The sequence below is a fragment of the Bombus pascuorum genome, chromosome 14 (genome assembly GCF_905332965.1).
Source record: "Bombus pascuorum chromosome 14, iyBomPasc1.1, whole genome shotgun sequence".
NCBI classification, from domain to species: domain Eukaryota; kingdom Metazoa; phylum Arthropoda; class Insecta; order Hymenoptera; family Apidae; genus Bombus; species Bombus pascuorum.
Window position 1 is genome coordinate 1893873 of NC_083501.1, and position 20526 is coordinate 1914398.

Here is a 20526-nt window from a genome sequence, read left to right on the forward strand (position 1 = left end):
TTTACATTCATCTTGTAAAGTTTGCTTACAAACCAGCTGTTTTATGATACTCGAAATTACGTATATGACGATGTATCGTGTATCGTGCATCTTCAAAAGTAACTTGTCCAACTACGTCGGTTGTCGTTCAATCTCAGCTGAGAATCGGTGAACTGGCTCTCTCGAGTTGCTAATTATAGACGGTCGTTTGGAATACCATTTGTTGATACAGATACTCGTCGATACGGAGTTTTCTTAATTATACAGAATTACGTGAATTGGCTGTTTATCGATACGCGTGATAGCGTAGAGAAAACGTCGTTCGGAAGAGCTTCGAAGAAATTTCAAACACCACGAGAATCCAAACTATGGGACTGTCACTATTATTATTATTATTATTATTATTAGCTCACTTGTAACACGATGTAACGATTGTAGTTATCGATATACAGAAATAAAAGATCAAAGGATTAAGCGATGTATTATAGGCGCTCGTTTGTGAATTTTATAAACGTTTATATTTTCATACGAATGAAAATGTTTGAAGATCGTTTCCAACAAGATCGTCATCCCTTCAGCCATCAGTCTTAAGATTCGAAACGTATGTTTCCAATCAAGTTCGTTCGTTACCGAATAACAGAGAATAAACGGAAGTTCATTTTTCTGTAATTTAGCCAAAAGTTTGAAATTCAACGATCTTTCGATTCTACTAGCGCTCGAACGAGAGCTAAGATGCACCGCTTGTTACAGCAAACAGATGTTCGGTCAAGTTTGGACCATTTCTCCAGTACACCGGTGAAATCACTTCCTGGTAAGAGGGAGGACACACCACCGGCATCGCTAACGTCCCTGGCGCCTCTAACCAGTTTGGCGAACTTGCCGAGCAGCACCCTCTCTTCTACACCCCTGTCTCTCGCACCCGCGTCGAAATTGCTCGCGCCAGGAGACAACAAGGGTCTCATGAGGTCAGTATAAATTATTTAGTTTCGCTGGAGCGATTATTTTTGATAATTCGTACAATCAGTAAATACTAGAGATTCGCAATTCCAGATTACTTGTATTTACACCGTTATCAGTTTGTTCAGTAACTGTAATTGAATTTATAATCGTTTAATTTCTAAAAAGCGTAATTTATTAAATTGTTGACTAATAAGTAGAAGATACTAATACCATTTTTAGAACATACTGATAGAGCGAACTCTACGAAGGCTACGAAATCTTCGTTCACGCTACGAAGATATTTTCATCTTGAAAAAGAATTCAAGCAATAACGGTTTTGGAGAAATCTGTAGATTACGAAGTTGAAAGTTACTTTTCTTTTTTTTTTTTTTTTTTTACCGTTTCTACCGAATCTTTATAAAACTACGCGTTGAAGTTTCTTTCGAGAAACCGTGATACTTTCAAACGTCAAATATAACATGTCAGATCAAATATGCTTCGTTAATTCAAAGTTAAATACGTTGAAAAATGAAATAAACGACGAACTTCGAATGACTAGATCATATTATTTGGTCCGGTAATTCAACTTCGCGTCAATTACATCGCTACAAAGATAGGCGATGGCTTTAAATTCGCGAGAATACGTTTAAAGTGAACTGTGATGCTGGATTTTATAAAAACGAAGATAGCGTCTAGACGAGGTGACCGGATTTAGATCAGTGAGAAATTCGATTTCAAGTAAAAGGATTTCAGTAGACACAGTTATCCTTTCCTCTCGGCTAAAAATAGCTTAACTTAGTATAATTAGTTAAGTAAAATTTCAGTCCTAGCTTTCGTATTAAATTAGAAGAAAGACGAATAAATATTTCTCTCCTCTATAACGTTAAGAACGGAAATTTCGTAAACGTGACGTTCGGTTCGTCGTAGTAACAGAAATACGAATAGAAACTATAAAAGCAGCGTCGATGTAAAATGTCTTCCACAACTGGATCGTTACACGCCTCGAGCTCGCGCGTCGACACGACGTTCGATCGTTATGAAAAAAAGCACGTTCTCCTGTCGTAATCGGTGGCTCGACCGTCCATTCTCACTCCGCGATCGACGATCTCTCATTCACAGCGAGAGCCGAGTTAGCCGCGGCGAAGGAAGGAGCTCGCAGATAAAACGTCTCGTAGACGGTCAAAGATCATGGAACGAAACTAAAAGAGAGACCGGAGGCGGAATCGGGCGGAGCTAATCAATGCTACATGGCGTTATCGTTAACACGAATCTCGCTCGCGTTTTTCAGCCAGGCGACGATAGTCAGCTCGTCGACGGTTAACGGTGTTGCCAGCGGCGGTGCACCGACGGCGATGTACAGACCGAACTTCAGTCAAGCGTTCCAGCGAGCTGGACCGACCACAGTGCCGCCAACTTTGTCAGCAGGCCTCTACCCCACGCAGAGCTTCACGTCGGGTCTATTGAGCAACGGTACACAAAGTAATATTGCTTATCGGTGTTCTTATGAGTTTGCTTATGCTGCGCTAGTTCCATTTTATTTTCGTTCCGCTATATATTCCGTCGTTCGCGTATATAAGATTCGAGTAATCGCGAAGCACTCGTGACGAGATCGGAAAATCTTGCTCAGCCTCTGCCGACAGAGAATTCGGTCACGTGCTGTACGAGTTTCATCGCAGTTTCACGCAGGAATCGCTCGTACAAAGCAAATCGAAGTTAATCTCGGAAAGATACGCCTTCTTTTGACAAGTTGTTTCAACGTGTTGCCTATTTCTCACTGTTCGATGATCCGCAGAACAAACGAGATGTTTCTTTTTGCTTTCGTTTGTATATAATACGGTAGTAGATAATCCGGTCGGTGTAGATTTTCCAGTAGTAAATTCGAACGATGACGTACGCGTAGCTTTCCAAATAATTACACGTTGGGATTACAATGGAAAAAGAAACGTTTATTTATTGGTTGCTTAGAACGAAACTGTAATAGAGTAGAAAAAGGTCTGTACCAAATCGTTCATATATCATTACGTTACAACGTTTTAATTCGTTTGTCGCGAGGTCTGTATTTTAGATTACGCGTAGATCAACGGAACGTATTAAGAAAAGCCGATTCCATGGTCCAAGTATATATCGAGAACGCTTTCAATTCCGAAGATACCGCGACGAAAGGATTAATTCGAATACCAGTCGATGTGTCGTAAATTGGTGGACGATGTTCGCTTGAAAATACGCTTAAAGCTCAGCGCGATAGGAACGATGAAACCTCTTCCAACCGTGATTACTTTTCCAGGACCGACGGATCTCAGCATGAAGAACACGAAGCCGCTTCTCAGTCACAAGTTAAACGCGACGGAGATGACCGCCGTCAGGCAATTGATCACTGGATATCGAGAATCAGCAGCGTTCCTTCTGAGATCTGCCGACGAACTGGAGCAGCTGTTGCTTCAACAACCATAGAGTTACATTTACGTAGCCAGTGGCCAACAGCTCGGCTCGTAAGTCTTTCCTAACGAGGAACCAGACTGCCATGCAACGCGAATACCGACTAAACGGCCGATCCTCGAATCCGGAGACTCGAATGCCCGCATACGAACGAAGCCCGTTTACCTTGCTCTAAGTCGAAATTACCGACTGTTGGTAACGAGATTCCGTTATCCACCAATGGGAAACACGATTCCCGAACAGAGAGAACAGATCGCCCCGAGGAAGCAACGAACGATGCAACCCGGCGAAACTTACACCGGAGGACGTCGGATGATAGAATTTCCTATCGTTCGAGCATGACAGCGGTTAGCTTCTTCCGCAGCCTGTAACGCCTCGAAAGAATAACGAGAGACGTCCATCTGGATCGATACGACGAAGTGAAAGCGAATTTTATTCGTGAAAAAGAACAGAGTTCCAAGCGCCAAGCGAGGGGATCGCCGGAAAACACGCGCGGTTCTTCTAGGGCTAGGTTTAAGGGAACTATTCAAACAGGGTGTACATAGAGAGGATTTACAGATATTTACTTAACTATCGATAAGCTTAAGCTTAAGAGAATACGAGACGATGCGTGTTGCGTGCGTGCGTGCGAGCGAGAATGCATGGAAGAGGCTTTGACGAAGAGCGACCCGGCGGAACAATCGATCGATCGTTACTCGAAAGTACACTTTGGCGTATCTTTTTAGAGTAATTCCGCTAGCCACGCGAATCGATCCCCGATCGCAACGACCGCTTGTAACGTTCGAAGCTGCCGTTTTCGTTCCATCGATCAAAGCTCGCTGCTTCGAACGTCTATCGTGTAACTTATCGAACGTCGCCATTGTCGTTTACCCGAGAACGTCGTTATGTACATACGAATCAACGTGAAAGAAACAGGATCACGTACCATAATTACGTGAATGAAAGATGAGAACTCGGGGAGACGCGAGTAGCCTGGAAACGAAGAAGAACGTTCCAGCAGTCTTTACGTGTATATAGAGCCCAAGCGTAACTACATGTACGTCCGCGCGATTAAACGTGTGTACTACATTAGGTCGCGGGACAAGATGCAGGCCGTGCTTTGTTACGCGAGAAAACGGTCAGTGGATCGAGACGATCAATCGTACACAGGAATTGTGCACTGGCTGAAAGCATAGTACTTGAATCGTGCAGATTGGCTTGGGGATTTCTAAGAATTTTATTAGCAAAGTGACCAGTCTTGTTTGAAACTTAGCTTTCAAGGAAAAGATTTTCGAGGCTGTTTCGACAACCGCTTCGAACGCGGTAAACCTACTTCGCGATAGAACATTTCCATGTATTTTTATTTGTCGCATTGAAAATACCATTGTATATATGATTTTTAAATAGTTGAAACGTTCTAACCATATTTGTAAACGATTCGTGTCTAATCTATGAAAAAACGTGTTGAAATATTTCTACTTAGTATGTATGGAATTTTATTTGTACCTCTGAAACTTTTCCTTCAAAGATAGAGACCCTGCGAAAACAACAAGTACTTGGAGTTTAATGCGCTTTATCATAAAAACATGTTAAAAATTAGGATCCTCGACCAACGCTGCGTATATTTATCGGGACCATCTTGTCACGATCGGACAATACGTTGAAATCGTATTCGTGGTCTCCGGACGCATCACTGTGTTACCAAAGAACACTGTTTATTATTATTATTATTATTATTTTTATTATAATTTTTATTATTATTATTATTATTATTATCATCATTATCATTATACGATGATACATGTAGGGCTATATAGACACGCGTTTATTCCTTCTTCTCTCTACTTTTTCTTTATTTGGTCTCCGTTTTACTTTCTTCTAAGGCAAAACCGTTGTTTTATCGTTGAGCCAACGAGTCGTTCTAACGTGTTTACGAGGAAATAAGAAGAAGAAAAAAGAAAAGAAAGATTCCGCGCCACATCCGATATCTTCCGCCACGTAAGCATTATTTTTATCGATTCTATCGATTTCGTTGCGTCTACCTATCGCTATTCGCTCGCTATTACGTTTCATTATTATATTTTATGTTACCCTCGAACCGACGATTCGAAAGGGAAGCTTTCTAGAAGAATCTTTCTAGTTTATCGCTAACAGTTTTCGCGCGTTAATTCGATTCTATCGTTGTTTCTTTTTTTTTTTTTTTTTTTTCTGTACATAGTTCATAAAAGTCGTATCGCGACGCTACGACGGAGAAATCGAGAGATGAAAGAAAATTTCGAAAATGTGAATTGCTTTTAACGGGATACGAAGAGAGAATATATTATTATTATTAATTAATTAATTATTATTATACATATAAATCCATATATATATATATATATATAAATGTATATGTACCATTGTAAAATATATTTTACGGATGATTGATGGCCGTGACGCCGTGAACTCGAGCTTGAGAATGACACGGAGAAACATTCCATCGGCAGGGATGAATGAACAATTGGAAAGAAGGAAAGGGTTGACGAACGACTCTCCGACTGTTTTACGATCAACCGACCCCTGTACACGATGTCGTACTTCCTTTTCCCTTCTCCGTTTCGACAACGACCGTTATCATTGAATTCGATCGCGCATTCGATTGCTTTCGTCTCTCGACAAACGAACGTATATACTCGTTTTCAACTTGTCCCATCGGTCGACGATCGCTCCGTTTGGAATATCTCTAGAAACAAGCGGGTTGCTAATTGTTCGAGTAATTCGATCAACCGTACACTGGAACCGAATCGAACGTTGCTGAAAATGGAAAGGCTTTAGAATACCAGCGAGAAGTCGAATGGTTTGGAAGAAAATTGACGGTCTATTTAAAATTCTAATAATTTTTAGTCCAAGTACATGGAACTTCCACAGTTCCTAAGGTTACTAGGAATTGGAAAAAATTTGAAATCTTGGAGGAGATCGAGATCTCATTTCGAAAGGTTTTGAAAATTGGGACGAGAGTTTCAAAGAATCTGTAAATTTTGAATCGTTTAAATGTTACAAGTCTATGTAATAAATGAATTCGGTGTTGAAGAACTTTGTCTTATGATTTTATTCTTTTGCGTCTGGCAAAGATTGTTATCTAATTTGTATATAGTTTGATTAAACTTTATTTATTTCATATACATTTCGATGATAATTCGTACAGTGCAATATTATAAGCCATAAGCAAATAGATCGAACACATAAACGCAATTTATATGCCGCATCGAATAATTCGGTCGTTGGAAAAGACAAAGTAGCAGATATTTGAAAATTTATTGTTACCGAGAGGATAAGAGTAGTAGAAGTAACTCACACACTTTAACTTTTTCTTCTCTACATTTTATGACTGAACAGGACGAACGATCGAAAAGTCACTTTACCGTGTACGACAACCTTCGGAAAATTCGTATAAAAATTCCAGTTCATGCTGAAAGCCGCCAGATTTCTATCGATAAATAAACGGTATTCTCCAAACTTTCCCGAATAATTTCCAAGCTACGTTTCGGCAACGTTTGAAACGATCGAAAACTTTCGTCACACGTTCGAAGTGATTCGAAACGCTACGAGAGCCCACCATCGAACGTGTCTCGTTTGTGGAATCTCGACGAAACGCTGCCGCTGCCTAGTTAATCGAGCAAGTATCGTCAATCTGTATAGTGCAATAGTTCTCTACAAACACACAAGTGCTACTCTTTTTCTCTGTCTCTGTCTGTCTGCCTGCCTGCCTGCCTGCCTGCCTGCCTGTCTGTCTGTCTGTCTGTCTGTCTGTCTCTTTCCGTGTGAGCATAAAGTAGACTTCGCTTCGCGGCACCGTGGAACGCCTCCTTTCATTCGAACGTCTCCTCTTCGCGAAATGTAATAATCGTTAGGATCGTCGTATCATACAGGATAGTTGTACCGCGTTAGATCCGTGTCTCTCAGACTTGTACACTTGTTCCGTGTGTAATGGGACCGCGTGCATCTACACGAACACGCCACGATAATTCCGTTTTGCATCACGGTTTCTACGGTTAGTCGCGACACGATCGAATCGAATTTAATCGAAAAGCAGAATCAAAGAAACTTATTTACCTCGATGGAGTTGAATTATAATAGATTTCGAACGATTTTTCAGCTGAACGTAGGAAGAAATGAAACGCTTTTATAGTTGTCGTAATACGTACGGTATTCTTTTTATCGTCGTGGTTAGACCGAGTTAGCTGGAAATTGTTCCGTTCTATAGAATAAATGCAATTTTAAACGAAACTCGATGGAAACTAATTGTAATTACAGCTGAATTATATTTAATTTAAATAGATTTCCATCTTGTATGTGATTCAATTATCCTTTAATCGAAGAAATTGGATTGCGTTCGGTTAAGTTTGAATAACGATCAGTTGTTGTTTCCACGTCGATCTACCGACACGAAAGTCTTATTATTTCTAGCCTCGAACGCAACTGTTTCAAAATCATTCCTCGTCTTGTTTCGATTAAAATCGTTTATAATTAACACGGTACAGCGAGTTCGGTTCGATTTTCTCCGCGACTGACCAAACCCTCCGTAGTTCCACTCGACGATGATCATCGAAAGGGAAACTGAAATCGATCGAAGTCTCTTGGAAGACGAATCGCGACTACGATTCCATTGAAACATATAGTAGATCGAATCCGTTCACGCAGGGAAAAGAGCATCGAGTCAACGATACGCCCGACATGCGATCGAAAGGAAAAGGGAAAGACGAAGAAAGTAGCGAGAAACTTGGAAGGAAGAAACAATACAAACACACATTTACGGTTTCATTTATCTCTCATCTTCTTTTTCATTTTCGTATGCATACACGTACATATTCTATATATACATGTAACACGTATAATTTGTTTGTTCGTTCGATCGTCTACGAACGCGTGGAGGCACACTTCGAACAATGTGTCGAAATAATCTTATTTGCCTACACGGGGTGCAGTTCTAATACCGTTCAATGTAATCGCGAATTGATGTATATTGATTAAAGATTAAAGCAACAAAAAAAAAAGGTATATATATAAATATATAAATATATTGAAAAGAAAAAAAAGAATATGTATTTGTTCCTGAGAAAGAATTAATAAGAGTAGTACTACCGTAATATTAATATCGATAGTAACGATAAAGATAATTTGATGGTACATACTTTCTTATAAGTAAACATTATACAATTATTACGATTATTGTAGAGTTGGTACGGTCTTTGATGATGCCTTGCCTGTAAATGTAACGTTAAATGAACAAAAAAAAAAGTCTTATTACCTTGTAAATGTTTTACCAAATATAATCGATTATTCAACTTATAGTCCAGCCTGTCTTTCTTTCTCCGGTCCTGTTTAAGATTTTGAGAATCGAATTAGAAGCGCGATGCTTTTAAAACGAACAATCTCCGAGAGAAATCTCATCGTACGAGAGAAATATATTTATTCAAGCGCAAAGTGAAATTTGTTTCGTTGCTCGATAATTCCGACAATTTTAAATCAGATTCGAGCGAGGCTGAGAGAAAAAAAGAGGATCGGCGGCTCTCCGTGGCTCCGCGCCACGAAATCTCATAAATCTTTTGGTTGGTCGTCCTCAGCCGGGTGTGATTAACGTCGGGCAAAAATAAAAATCGGCCGAAGTTCCCGCGGCACATAAATATCCGAACGCATGCATAATCAGCGCCTTAAAAGCGGCGAACAAGCAACAGGGTAATGTATTATGTGCGCGGTGTATCGAACGAAATGGAAAGTCGAATGAGAGCCGCGCGAGATCACGATCTTATAGTTCGATTGTGAAATAAGAGTTGCCCACGAGCGCGGCTCACAGCAACGAATGAAAGTAACATCGGGCCTTGTTCTTTTATTTGTCCCTTTGCCGTGTAACCGAGCCGAGTGCTCGAATCGTTCGATACCAACAACGAAAAACATTGACTTTCGTCTTACGCCGGGCTATTCCCGTTGCAGAAAGAATTTCCAGGAACTTTATTCCAAATCTGTAACCAGGTCGTTCCAGGTCTGTGGAAAATGTTATTCTTGGCGAATCTATTTTTATCCTGGTCGAAAGATTTTCGTCCGTGCCGCTACAGAATCGTCAGCTACAAAATAAAATCTCAGGACAACGAAAATTCAGGAAAATTAGTCACCGGGTTTACGAAATGAGCTGGGACTCGAAAGGCTGAAATTTCCGCTAGGAGAACGCGCCTGTCGTAACCCAGTTTCGAGGATAAAGTGTCCCGGCGAGATCGATCAAAGCCGCGCAAAATAATGTGTCCGAACGCGGAGAAGACCGAGCGGACCGATCGAATTTGGCGCAGCCAAAGGCGACGACCCTTGAAACGAGCAGCCCGGTCACCGATCGACCAACGCCAATTATACCAATTACGACGTGGAATCGGCGCGCGTATCGCGCCAACCGAAAGGCGAAACCGCTCATTAAATCCGGCTTTAATGCCCTTCCACCGCATCCCGTAATGGGATGGACTCATCGCAGGCCTCCGCGCTGCGAAATAGGGAACGTTGCCCGGCCCCCGCTGGGTCCGGTGCGCTTGTCAGGGTCATTCGATTCAAAGGAAGGTCACGTCAAGGTTATAGTATAGACTCACCAGCCAACGATTACGAGCCGCGATTTCGCTGGCATCGAACCTCCGGCTACCACTGCGTGCCTTAGGTCTTTGCTTTTGTTGCATGAATATATTTTCGTATCTTGTTGTTGTTTGCCTGTTTATTTTAACTGCTTGACGATGACGAATGCGTAATGGAAATCCCAGCTGGGATGTCGGCTAGCATTTGACCGACTGTCTTATCGGTAGTGGCTAAGAAGAATTGTCTTCGGCTTTTTGATACATTCTTTTATCTTCTTGCAATGGGCTTCCAAGTGACGAAGATAAATTAGAATAGGAAAATGAAGATACCTTGTGGCTAATATATCTCAAATCATTCTCAGGGTCCAGGTATGGCGAACAGACAAAGGATGGATAATTTTTGCTCTCGTCTAAGTAAAATTCTGATTATAGGGCTAAATTTGGTATCGGTTCGACAACGAAGACCGCGTTTTATCAATTTCGAATTACAAATGGATGGTTCCGGAGGAAAAACGAAAACTTGGTGGATCGAAGAGAGGCGTCTGAAAATTGCCTGGAAATCTCGAACGAAACGGAGAGGACGGGAGGGAGGCGAGAGGTGGCGCAAGCAAGAAGGGTTTCCGTTCTTTTATTTCCTTGCTGGTCGAATGATTTACACGACACCGTGGACGATCCTCGAACTTTCGCCTTCGCTAAAGAATAACTCTTTCGTGACGATTACGTGACGCGACAGAAATAAATCGACGCTTTTTACGGTGTATTTAAACGAATTGAAATCGAAGATCGCTGAACGTAGCTGCACGTGCGAACGCGCAGTCACGAGCGTCCATCCCTGCCGCAAATTTCTCGTCGATTTTCGCGGATTCTCGTTAAATTTACGATCTCTTCCTCCGTTTCTATCAGCTCCGCGCCAAATTGAGAACCAAAGTAAAAGTACTTAATATTTTAACGAGAAGGCAATTTAACGCGCCATTTTAGCTACGCGTGAACTCTCCGGAGTTGGATCCTCGACACGCAGCAGCAACAGAAACAATGTACGCTCGAAGCTCTCGAAAAATTCCCCGCGATCCGCCGATAAATCATCTTCCTACACTCGATCAACCTGGCGCGATCGAGGAGCGTCCAGAGCGTCTGAAAAAAAGCGGAGGGGCACAAAGAAAGAACGTCAAAGATACGAAGGAGAAAAGAAAGAAAAGAAGGGTAAATTCCACGGTTGATCGGCAACCGGCCCCGTGTTTCAGAATCTTCAGAAGCCTGGATCCCAGCCGGTGGCCGGCCTTCGCTGTGATTTAACGCGATCAAGCCGATATTTATTAACCGCGTTAATTAGCTTTATTAATCGCGACGGCGCGAAAAGTGTCTTTCTCGTCGTAAATATCGCGCGGAGACCGCGTGAGAAGCGTAGCTCGCTTAGAAATTCACGGAATACAACGTGAACGCGAACGGGAACAGACTGGATGGCTACTCGCAAGTATAACTCGCGAGATCGTGCTCGGTACGCGCTGGTAGCCAACTTGCGGAGAAGATTAAGGGCTTATTACCGGCGCGACAGAGGATTAATGACGCGGACTGACTCGGTATATTGCGGCTACGTACCGAATAAATTCGTCCGCCTCTGATTGCGAGCGAAACGACGCGAGCGGCGCGGGGGCGTTCCTGACATTTATCAGCCCTAATTCGAGCACCCTCGTGCGCTCTAATTGCATCGTTAAGGGCCGACCGACCGCGATCTCTAACGACCCGGTGATTGGGGTTATTGATACTGGCTCGGCCACGATCTTCGATCACCGGTTCGATTGATTTCGTGTGCGTGCCACGCGTGATTTACGCCGTATTTGCGTTCACCTTCTCTTTCATTTCGGCCTCCGGCGTAGCCTGCCTCTCTGCTTCGCGCGTCTCACTGCTTCACTGCCTTTTGCTTCGCCTAGGTTAAGGCGAGCTCTGTTCCTCAGCCTTGCGGATATGTTGCGCCGTGTTGCGGTCAAGGCGTGCACGCGTCAGTGAATCGATTCCAACGATCGTCGGACGTGACTCGAAAGCGAATCCGGTGGTGCGCGGTTTCCATCCGAAGGATTTATATTCGGCAAGGATTAGAGAAATCGATTCCCTTACGACCAGCTTTAATCCGCCACTGTATATATCGTTCGATCGCTAGATACAACAGTTTAGCTAACGTTTTTGTCGCGATACTTCTTCAACTTCGTTCTATCGACACGTGGCGATTATACGTGATTGTATTCGCTTAATTGTTTAAAAATTTCTCTGACTTTCTATTGTGTTAAGCATAACGGTTTCATTGTATGCAACCGAGATCATAAATAGGATATGTAGGTCGGCTTACGTTAAAGATACCTTATTTTCGATTTTATTTCTGATAAAGTCAGCTGAGAATTCCAAATACTCGGAACCATTAATTTCTTCCACCCGTTCCCTACGTTATTATACGCATGTATATGAAATTTCTGGTATTCGGTATCGAATATCTTTGCGATATTAGAGATAATAAATAAATTCCTATGGACACGCGTGAAACGAGACATGTAATACCAGTGGAGTAACGGAGTAATTAATCCGACAAGGTCAATCTAAAGGGTATAAGAAATCGAAGTACACGTAGAGGTAACAAAGAGTGGGCTTGTATGGGTGGACTAGAACAAGTTACTTGCTACAAAAAACTACCTTATCGTTGCTGGAAGAAACTCTTGTTCCGAGCAGACTCTAGCGGACTAAGCGAAAAAAGGAGACTGGTTCTACGTTTTAAACATCAAGATCTTAAAATAGCTGTGTGTCGAGCATACGCGGAACACGTATAAATAGTTGTAGCTGAGCCTTATTAAAACTTATTGTTTCCTATTTCTCTATTATTATCATACAAGAACGTAAGGAAGTTTTTCTTTTTTCTTAGAAAAAAAGGTTTATCGCAAACCATCGTCGTTAAAAAACCGCGTTGTACAGCAGAGGTAAGGCTAATCGGACATTAGATAAGGCAAAGTAAGCAGAGATTTTTAGCTGAATCCGATAAAGAAGAAAGGAACGGGCCGAAGCCGCTGTTAATTATCGATCAATCGCGATTATACGATAGGCGCTAGTTGGTAGAAGCACCTGGCTCTGTATCATCGCGACAAGGATATCAGGGATACTCTATCGGGTCTGTTCGGTTATACGATGCACTAGGAAGTGCGCCTTGTCCTGACAAATGTGATTAATCGACACCAAACACGGCGGCGGGTTGCTGCATTCGCAATTAAAGCCTGTTAATAAAGCACCAAGGCAAATCGTTTCGCGCTCGCTGGAATGTGAAAGTTAGATAAGTCGATGGGCTTTGCTTTGCCCTGTGTACATGTATACGTGAAGCTAGCGCGCTGGCGCGCACGCCAACACTAAGTCACCTCATTATCGGATTCAGTCTTAATTGAGATTAGTTTCGTTAACGAGTTCGCGGCCGAACCAGTTCCGTAAACCGATACCGGGTCCTATGTAAATGTCATTATCACGATCAACGAGCTGGTATAGAGGTCCAATTAGGCGTTCGAGAGCGGAAGCTGGCTCCTTTCGGTGTCGATCGGTTCAAATCCACCGCGTGCCGCTCCAGTCTTGGCTAATATCGCTGTAGGTGTTGTTTTTTCCTCCCGTGATTGATTTTTGTCATCGCGTTGGTTCCTTTACGCCAGCAAAAGGGGCCAAAGGTTGGAACGTTCTTACCTTTAAAACTGGATAAATCTCACGGGCCTCGCTACACCGGTGATTGACTTTTATTGCTCCGCGATTACTACCAAAGTTGCGGAGTTCGTTATCTTTTGCTACACGCAATTAGCCGAGGTAGCCTTTCGCAATTCTGACAGTTTAGCTTCGTTCTACGTCTCAGATCGATGGATATACAATGTTATTTCAACCCATTGGACCGACTAGCGCTACCGATTACGTCATGTCCTATCGTCGACCATTATCAATCGTATGGAAGAAGCATATCGAGGTGCGACCTCGTTCAACCGAAATTACATCCACAACTAGTCCTTAAAACCTTCTGTACGCCCCTTCGTTTTCTCCTTTCGTCGTACGTGGCGCGTCAACGCACACGCACACGATACTAATATGAAAACGCGAAGCGTCTCAAGGACGCGGAGAAGCGGACCGATTTTTCCAAGTGCAGCAGCACCAGCCGGTAGACAGAACGAAGAACCGTCGCGAGTACGCGAGTGCGTGAGGTATCTACGACCGCTTCCGACGTCGTAAATCAAGATGACCGATTCGAGAGGAGGCCCTTAGTAGCTCGGCGTGTCTGCGACCTTCTCGCACGCTCCCTCTCGGCTCGGCGAAATAATCGAGCACGTTCCTGCGTTCCACGTCCACACGGGAGCGTGTCGAGGATGCTGGCCCCTTGGGCGGGGTGAGTGCATTGTACAGTTAGGATTTCGAGCGGCCGCGGCCAGCATAATGAGAGAAACGTGCTGCCCCCTGGCCTGGCCGCCCCAGCCTCCATATATATTCTCCCATCGGGACCTCGCGAAATCTCGTTATTCGCAGGCCTGGCGAACCAATCTCCATTGTAGGTACGAAAAATCGCTTCTACTAATTGTTTCGAAAAACACCGCAAGGCCGCTGACCGGATCGACCGGTCCCCTTGGATTTCGCTTCGCTTGGAAAACGTACGCGTTTCGTCGAGAATTCCTATCTACCGTTCAAACCGGCATCGTGAGAACGAGGTCGAAGGATTTTCCAATAGCGATCTTTTCGTTCGCCACGTTATCGTTATTAGTCGGAAACCGGCTGCCAAGAACGCGGTTTTACGAGCTAGCGTGTGTCAGTTTTGTTTCGCCCGTATGCGCTTGTCTCTTTGGATTTATTTCGTTTAGAGCGGTTGATTGGACAGGCTGTTTGGCTTGGTAGTTCGATGGAAATTACCACGGAGAGGAAGCGGAGGGAGATTCGGCTTGTGGGAGGCGTTCTCGTATACGAAATAAGGTGTTCCAAGGTCTAACGAATAAGGATGAGAAGGGTGATTTATTTTAGGAATGATACGAGTTCGATTAAAGATTCTACTGAAATTGACTTTTGTTTCTTTCGAGTCGAACGCGTACACTAATCGGCGAGAAGTTAATTCGAACCCTTTAATGGAAAAGCGATCGTTATCCGAGACGATAATGGCTCCTTTGTCTGAAAATAACAAATGTTTGAGATAGATCGAGGCGAGCGTACGCGAACAGAAATACGCGAGAGGGTATCCGAGATTAATTGAGAAATCGATTGTACTCGTCCGACACCTGTTGACGCGTAGGAACACCAGCAAATCGGGCAACTTAATTAATCCATCATCGAGAGAATAATCGAGTGTCGGATAGTCAACTAGAAAATAATGAGGGGCTCTCGATTACTTCCGAGAGAGGGTCGTCTTCCAGACGACGAAGGTCGTGGCAACGAGAAGAAGAGAGGCGATAGGTATCGAGAATCACGTGTCTAATATCGCGATAAAACTAGACGCGTTCGAAATGTAGCCATAAATGGATAACACGTACGGCGGTTCAGTTAGGAACAAAAAGATTGCGAATAGGAATTTGATATTGAACGGAGAACCTTGAAAAATGGTACTTATTGCATTGATCTTCCAGCACTTTGATCCAATAATTTCGAAAGATATTTTTCCACAAAAATTGTAAAGGATCTTTGTTGTATTCGAAAGCAAGATTACTTGAATTCGCAAGATTCTCTCGAGGAGAAGAAGCGAAGAAACGATGTTGCTTGTGGTTCTACCAATGGAAAGACGAAGCGTAGAAAATAATCGATTCTCGTCGCGAAACGCGTCGCTTTCGCCAGGCACCGCCCCGCGAGGAATTCTCGAAGAATGGCGCTCATTGTCAGTTTCGTCGTCGATAGGGCGAGGGCAATTTCTAAACGAAGCGGCGTGGGCTGGCTATGATTGCGTTGTGCGAAATGTCGCAAGGAATCGTCACGCCCGCGCAAGGACTCTCACCGGGGGCGGGCCGATCATGAGGATCCTCGCGGGAGAAGCTCTAACGAGCGTTGCGTAACCGCGGGCGCTCATTAGCACGTCGAGATCCAATCCCACGGCTGAGCGAGCCGACTGACTGACTGACTGACTTACTGACTCGGTCCGGAACGAGAAGAGTCGACGTACGCGTTGCGAAACTATTCTTGCGCTTACCAATTATGCCAACGATTCATTGTTGGCCGCGCTTCCGCGTGGAAACGCGTCGAAAATTTCCCACTGGATCGCGTTGCTGCATCGGAAGGCGAAAACACGCGAGCCAGCGAGTTCACCGATGAAAGTTTCGACTTTTAAAGAAGAAGGGATTGCTTGTGCTTACGTCGTGCGTTTCCTCGAAACTTTTTGGAAAGTGCAGTATCGAGAAACTTTGAATAATTTTAACGACTTCGCAGAAACGAAGAAAGGGTCCTGTAGACGCGGTCGAGAAGTCTTTTAAATTTCAGCCATTCACGGCGTATTGAATCGACCACGAACTCTGTCCTATCACACACAAACACACACACATATATACACACACTCTGTGGAGGACGGTTAAAACCGTTTTCCTACTTTTTTTGCTTAGGAAAATAGTTCTCGCAAACGCGAGATCGAGAAGAAAGATACAGATAGCCTTGGACGGATGTTCCTTGTTCAACGCGTGGAAAGTGGACATGTGGGATGCGATAACAATAGTCAAGGACAAGTCAGAGTTGGTGGAGGTAATTTACATTCATGACAGGGACGACGTGACACGGAATTTGATGCGTAAGCTACAGGCTTGTGGGTCGAGGTTTGGGAATAGGAGACTCCTTTGTACACAGGATGAAAGAAATGCTTGTAACGCCGACACGTTAAATTCGACAATTTTTTAAATGAATAGCAGGTTTAACTTGCGAAAAGCATGTCGACTTTCGAATCTGCGAAACACCTGCGCTCGCCAAAATATAACGCGCGTCGCGTCTCGCGTATCCTCGAGGAAGTCGAACAAGGTTTTCGGATAGCTTCGTCTAAGCCATACCGTACGACGTAATGCGCATAGAAAGTCCATGACGGTGAATCGCATTCGGCGAAGGATGAATCTAAATTCACGCGACACGTGGCCAAAGTCGAAGACAAGTGACTATGCGCAGCTGTGAATCGTCGGCTGGCCGGTTCGCGTGTTATCTAGCCATTCGATGAAACAGCACGCGGAATATGGAGCGCTTACCCTGATCACCGTAACGGCGGTCCACTTAGCCTGGGTAACGACCGACCCGGGGCATCATCAGACCGTCCGGCTAGGTTGGCGTGCATGGCGGTTGGCGACCTTTACGCCATGGGACCACTGTGTTCTATTTGCCGGCAGATTGAAATTCCGCTCGTGGCTCGGATTGCAGTGACGCTGGCTGGACGGTTTCTCGTAGCTCTCCCCTCGGACCGCGTGTCCGCCGGCCTCTCTTGAAAGCATTCGAATGTAATGGCGAGCTAACGACTGTATTTGCAATTCATCGGACCGGCTTAATTGCGTATCGTGCGCGGCGTCGACGTCCGCGGAATAATTCATACGCGTTTAAGCCACTCGCAGCCTTCCGAGTTTTCGTATTTTTCCGCGCGACTCGTGGTCTACGCGCGGGTCACAGGATCATCCGGCCGCGAACACTTTGTTCGCTTTGGCTCTGGCTCAAAACGGCTTTCTATATCGCGGTGGGACTCGAATTCGATCACGTAACCGTGTTTCGCGCCTGATTTCTTTCGTTGGAGTACCATCCTCTCGGTACGAAGAACGCGCGCGTGCCTTGTAATGTACCTCTGAAAGGCGAAAAGTACAGAAGAGTTAAATAAAACGTCGGCAAACGACGTTCATTATGGCATGACGTAATATTACGATCGTCTGCACGAACACAGTATACACGGCTATCTGTAAAAGAAAGGATACAACAAATAATTAACATACTCTTAACGTAGGTAAGTAATTTACCTGGCCTTTTAAGTTCGAACAAATTCCCTGTCATGTTTCTCGAGAGGATTACTCGTATCTCGAACCGCCCACGCCAATTACCGCGGCGGCCACGAAAATCTTTGCTCACGATCTCCGGGTCCATTTTTCGTCACGTGTCAATGCTGCACGCTCCCTTCGCATTAACGCTCGTGTCAGCCCAATGGAGATTAATTGCTCGCCCTTCTCAGCTGCAATTACAACCGATCGCTGACGTACTTTTTACCCTAACGGCCACGAGGCGCACGTGAAAACAGCCTTTCAAGGAACGCGATATGGTTCGGTGCGCGTACGAATTGCCGGCGAAATAATGGTGCCGTGAAACGAGCTACGCGTCGATCTGTGGCTGCCAGAAATCTCCCGTACGAATTAGCGGTGGAATTCGATTACGCGAGCGTGCGGCTCGAGAGGGATACGACGATGAAGATTGATGAAAACGACGATTGGATCGTTCCAAATACTTCACGCTTAGAATACATTGGCGTCGTTAGATCGTACCGATAATTCGATCCTCGTATTATACCGAACTCCTATTTCTAAATAAAGCGTGACTGAGCTTCTTTCTTTTTTATAGCATAGCCAGTAAAACTATTCGGCTACCTGCCTTTGAAACCTACCTAATATGTATCTGTTCGTATCGCCATTACGTTTGGACCTGTTGTAAAATTCTTACCCATTGGAAGAGATATTTTTTCGATGTTGTAAGGATTGGAGCGAAGCGTGAAGCGCTGCATCAGTTCTCAATTAGCGTCGGATAAAGCTACCGGGGAAAGCGAGATCGATCTTTCCCGCTAATGGACTTTTGAAATTTAGATATCTTCTTTCGACAGATCGCTCGCAATACCAACTCTTTCTGAAATACGAAATCCGACGCACGAATTACATTGAAATTAGTCGATTGTTGAGCGTGGCTGGTATCGATTTTCAGCGTTGTACAACTCCGGTCTCGCTAAATTCCGCGCTTTTGTCGATTTCTATTGTGCAACCGTTCGAAGACAGCACGATCCATTTTGCCAAGGATCGGCCCTTGTTTCCCTCGGCCGACCGATGACGGGTTACAACGTCGAGTTCGCGTTCAACGTTTCCGACGATAACTTTCACTTTCTTTCACCACTTCCCTTTGAAGTTCCCGGAGACCACTATTTCCTGTTATAGTTTCCTCGCAACGATCGGCGTTCTTGTACTCGAGAAGACCAAATATCGCCGTTGCGATCGAACAGAAGTCGGATTATCGCCACGATCGCGATCGTCGGTGATGTCTGAGATCGCCGACTGTTGGAACAACGGCATTGCGAACGGATAAATCGGCGTGGAACCACGACTTCAAGTACCTTTTGTTCGTCTTTTCTCTACCAGTTGTAAAGCGAGTAAAACTGTGTCGAAGTTGTCAGATCGATATACATTCGTGTTATTATATAAATTCATTTCGTTGTTAATAACGCGTTATAGGTGGTGCACAGCTATTGTAATTATCTCGAACGTGAATCGCGTGTGTCATGAAAAATGTAGAAAGAAACGAAACGGTGTCGGAATCTTAATTAAGCCGTCGCTAGTGTGAAATAATTGGTAAGCGAATTTACTGTTCCTCCGATGTCAGATAACATAGATTTCTCCTAATTAAACTTATGGCAGCGAGATTTGTCTATCGAGTACTTAAAACATGAAATTAGGCTGATACTTTTCAGCAGATACGACACGAAATCGATTCCACGTACTCGTAGATTTTTACCTAAAGTATCGTTGTAAATGAAAACGTTTCCCGTAAATTATTCAAATTTCCCCGCCAACTTTCCAAGCAATCCCGCGATATTTTCTAGCGGATATTCTCGCGTTAGAAAATTCCGATGCGAGTCAATGATCGATCGAGGAAAACACGGAGGTCACCGTCCGTTCCGACCGAAAGGAGACCTCCAGGATCTCGAGGGGGACAGGCACGGCGACTTCAACAGGGAATGGAAGCGTCGTTGATAATTATCGACGAGGCTGATCGTGCGTGAGAGCGGAAAAATAGCGAGCAACGGGACAGGTCGGCAGCGGCGGGCAACTGCTAGACCGCGGCCTGCTGTCGATGTCGAATGAAGACGTCCTGGCTACGTTCCCTTGCCTACGTACCAGCGGGAATAAGTGTGGGTAATTTGCTCGACTGGCTAGACCACTTGTTTTGCGGAGAGCACCGATGCCGTTTAAGAGACCGTGCCAGCCAGCTAATGCACGCGGTTCGTCCCTGTGTTTGCACGCGACCACGCGTGTTACACGCGTGTGTGCGTGGAGATTCTACGTTTGACTGCGTCTCAGCGATGGAGATGGAAAACGTGGAAAGTTCGGAGGCTGAAGGTCGTACGAAACGTACAAGCGAGAAACGAAACAAAGCGGTGCTTTATAACTCTAGCTGAAATGTCAAATGGTGGAACGTGGATTTTTCGAGAGAGCAAGTCGGTATGGTGCGGCCAGGATCGATTAAAATTCGCGATTTTCGAGAACCTCAAGGTGGTCTAGTTTGTCAAGACACGCGAAAAACGTGGTTTTTAATCGAGCGCCGGAGTACTCGATAAAACGCGATCGAGGTGCGTTCTTTTTTTCGAAAAACGAATTAGCAGAGACCGTTGCGTGTGACACGCGAAGTAAGAAAGAAGAAAATAGGTGTCGAA

At 44.3% G+C, this 20526-nt stretch overlaps 1 protein-coding gene across 2 annotated transcripts in view; it reads left to right on the top strand.

The window, feature by feature from the left end:
* The window catches only part of LOC132914052 (nucleolar protein 4-like), a 96532-nt gene extending 87869 nt beyond the window's left edge, over nt 1-8663 (top strand). The window contains exons 7-9 of one of the 2 annotated variants that reach the window (XM_060972843.1): nt 730-944; nt 2207-2397; nt 3203-8663. In XM_060972843.1, coding sequence (XP_060828826.1) covers nt 730-944; nt 2207-2397; nt 3203-3369 — 573 coding nt within the window. In that variant the 3' untranslated portion in view covers nt 3370-8663. The remainder of the gene's footprint in view (nt 1-729; nt 945-2206; nt 2398-3202) is intronic. The other variant, XM_060972844.1, reaches the window with a different exon arrangement.
* Nucleotides 8664-20526: the final 11863 nt, after the last annotated feature.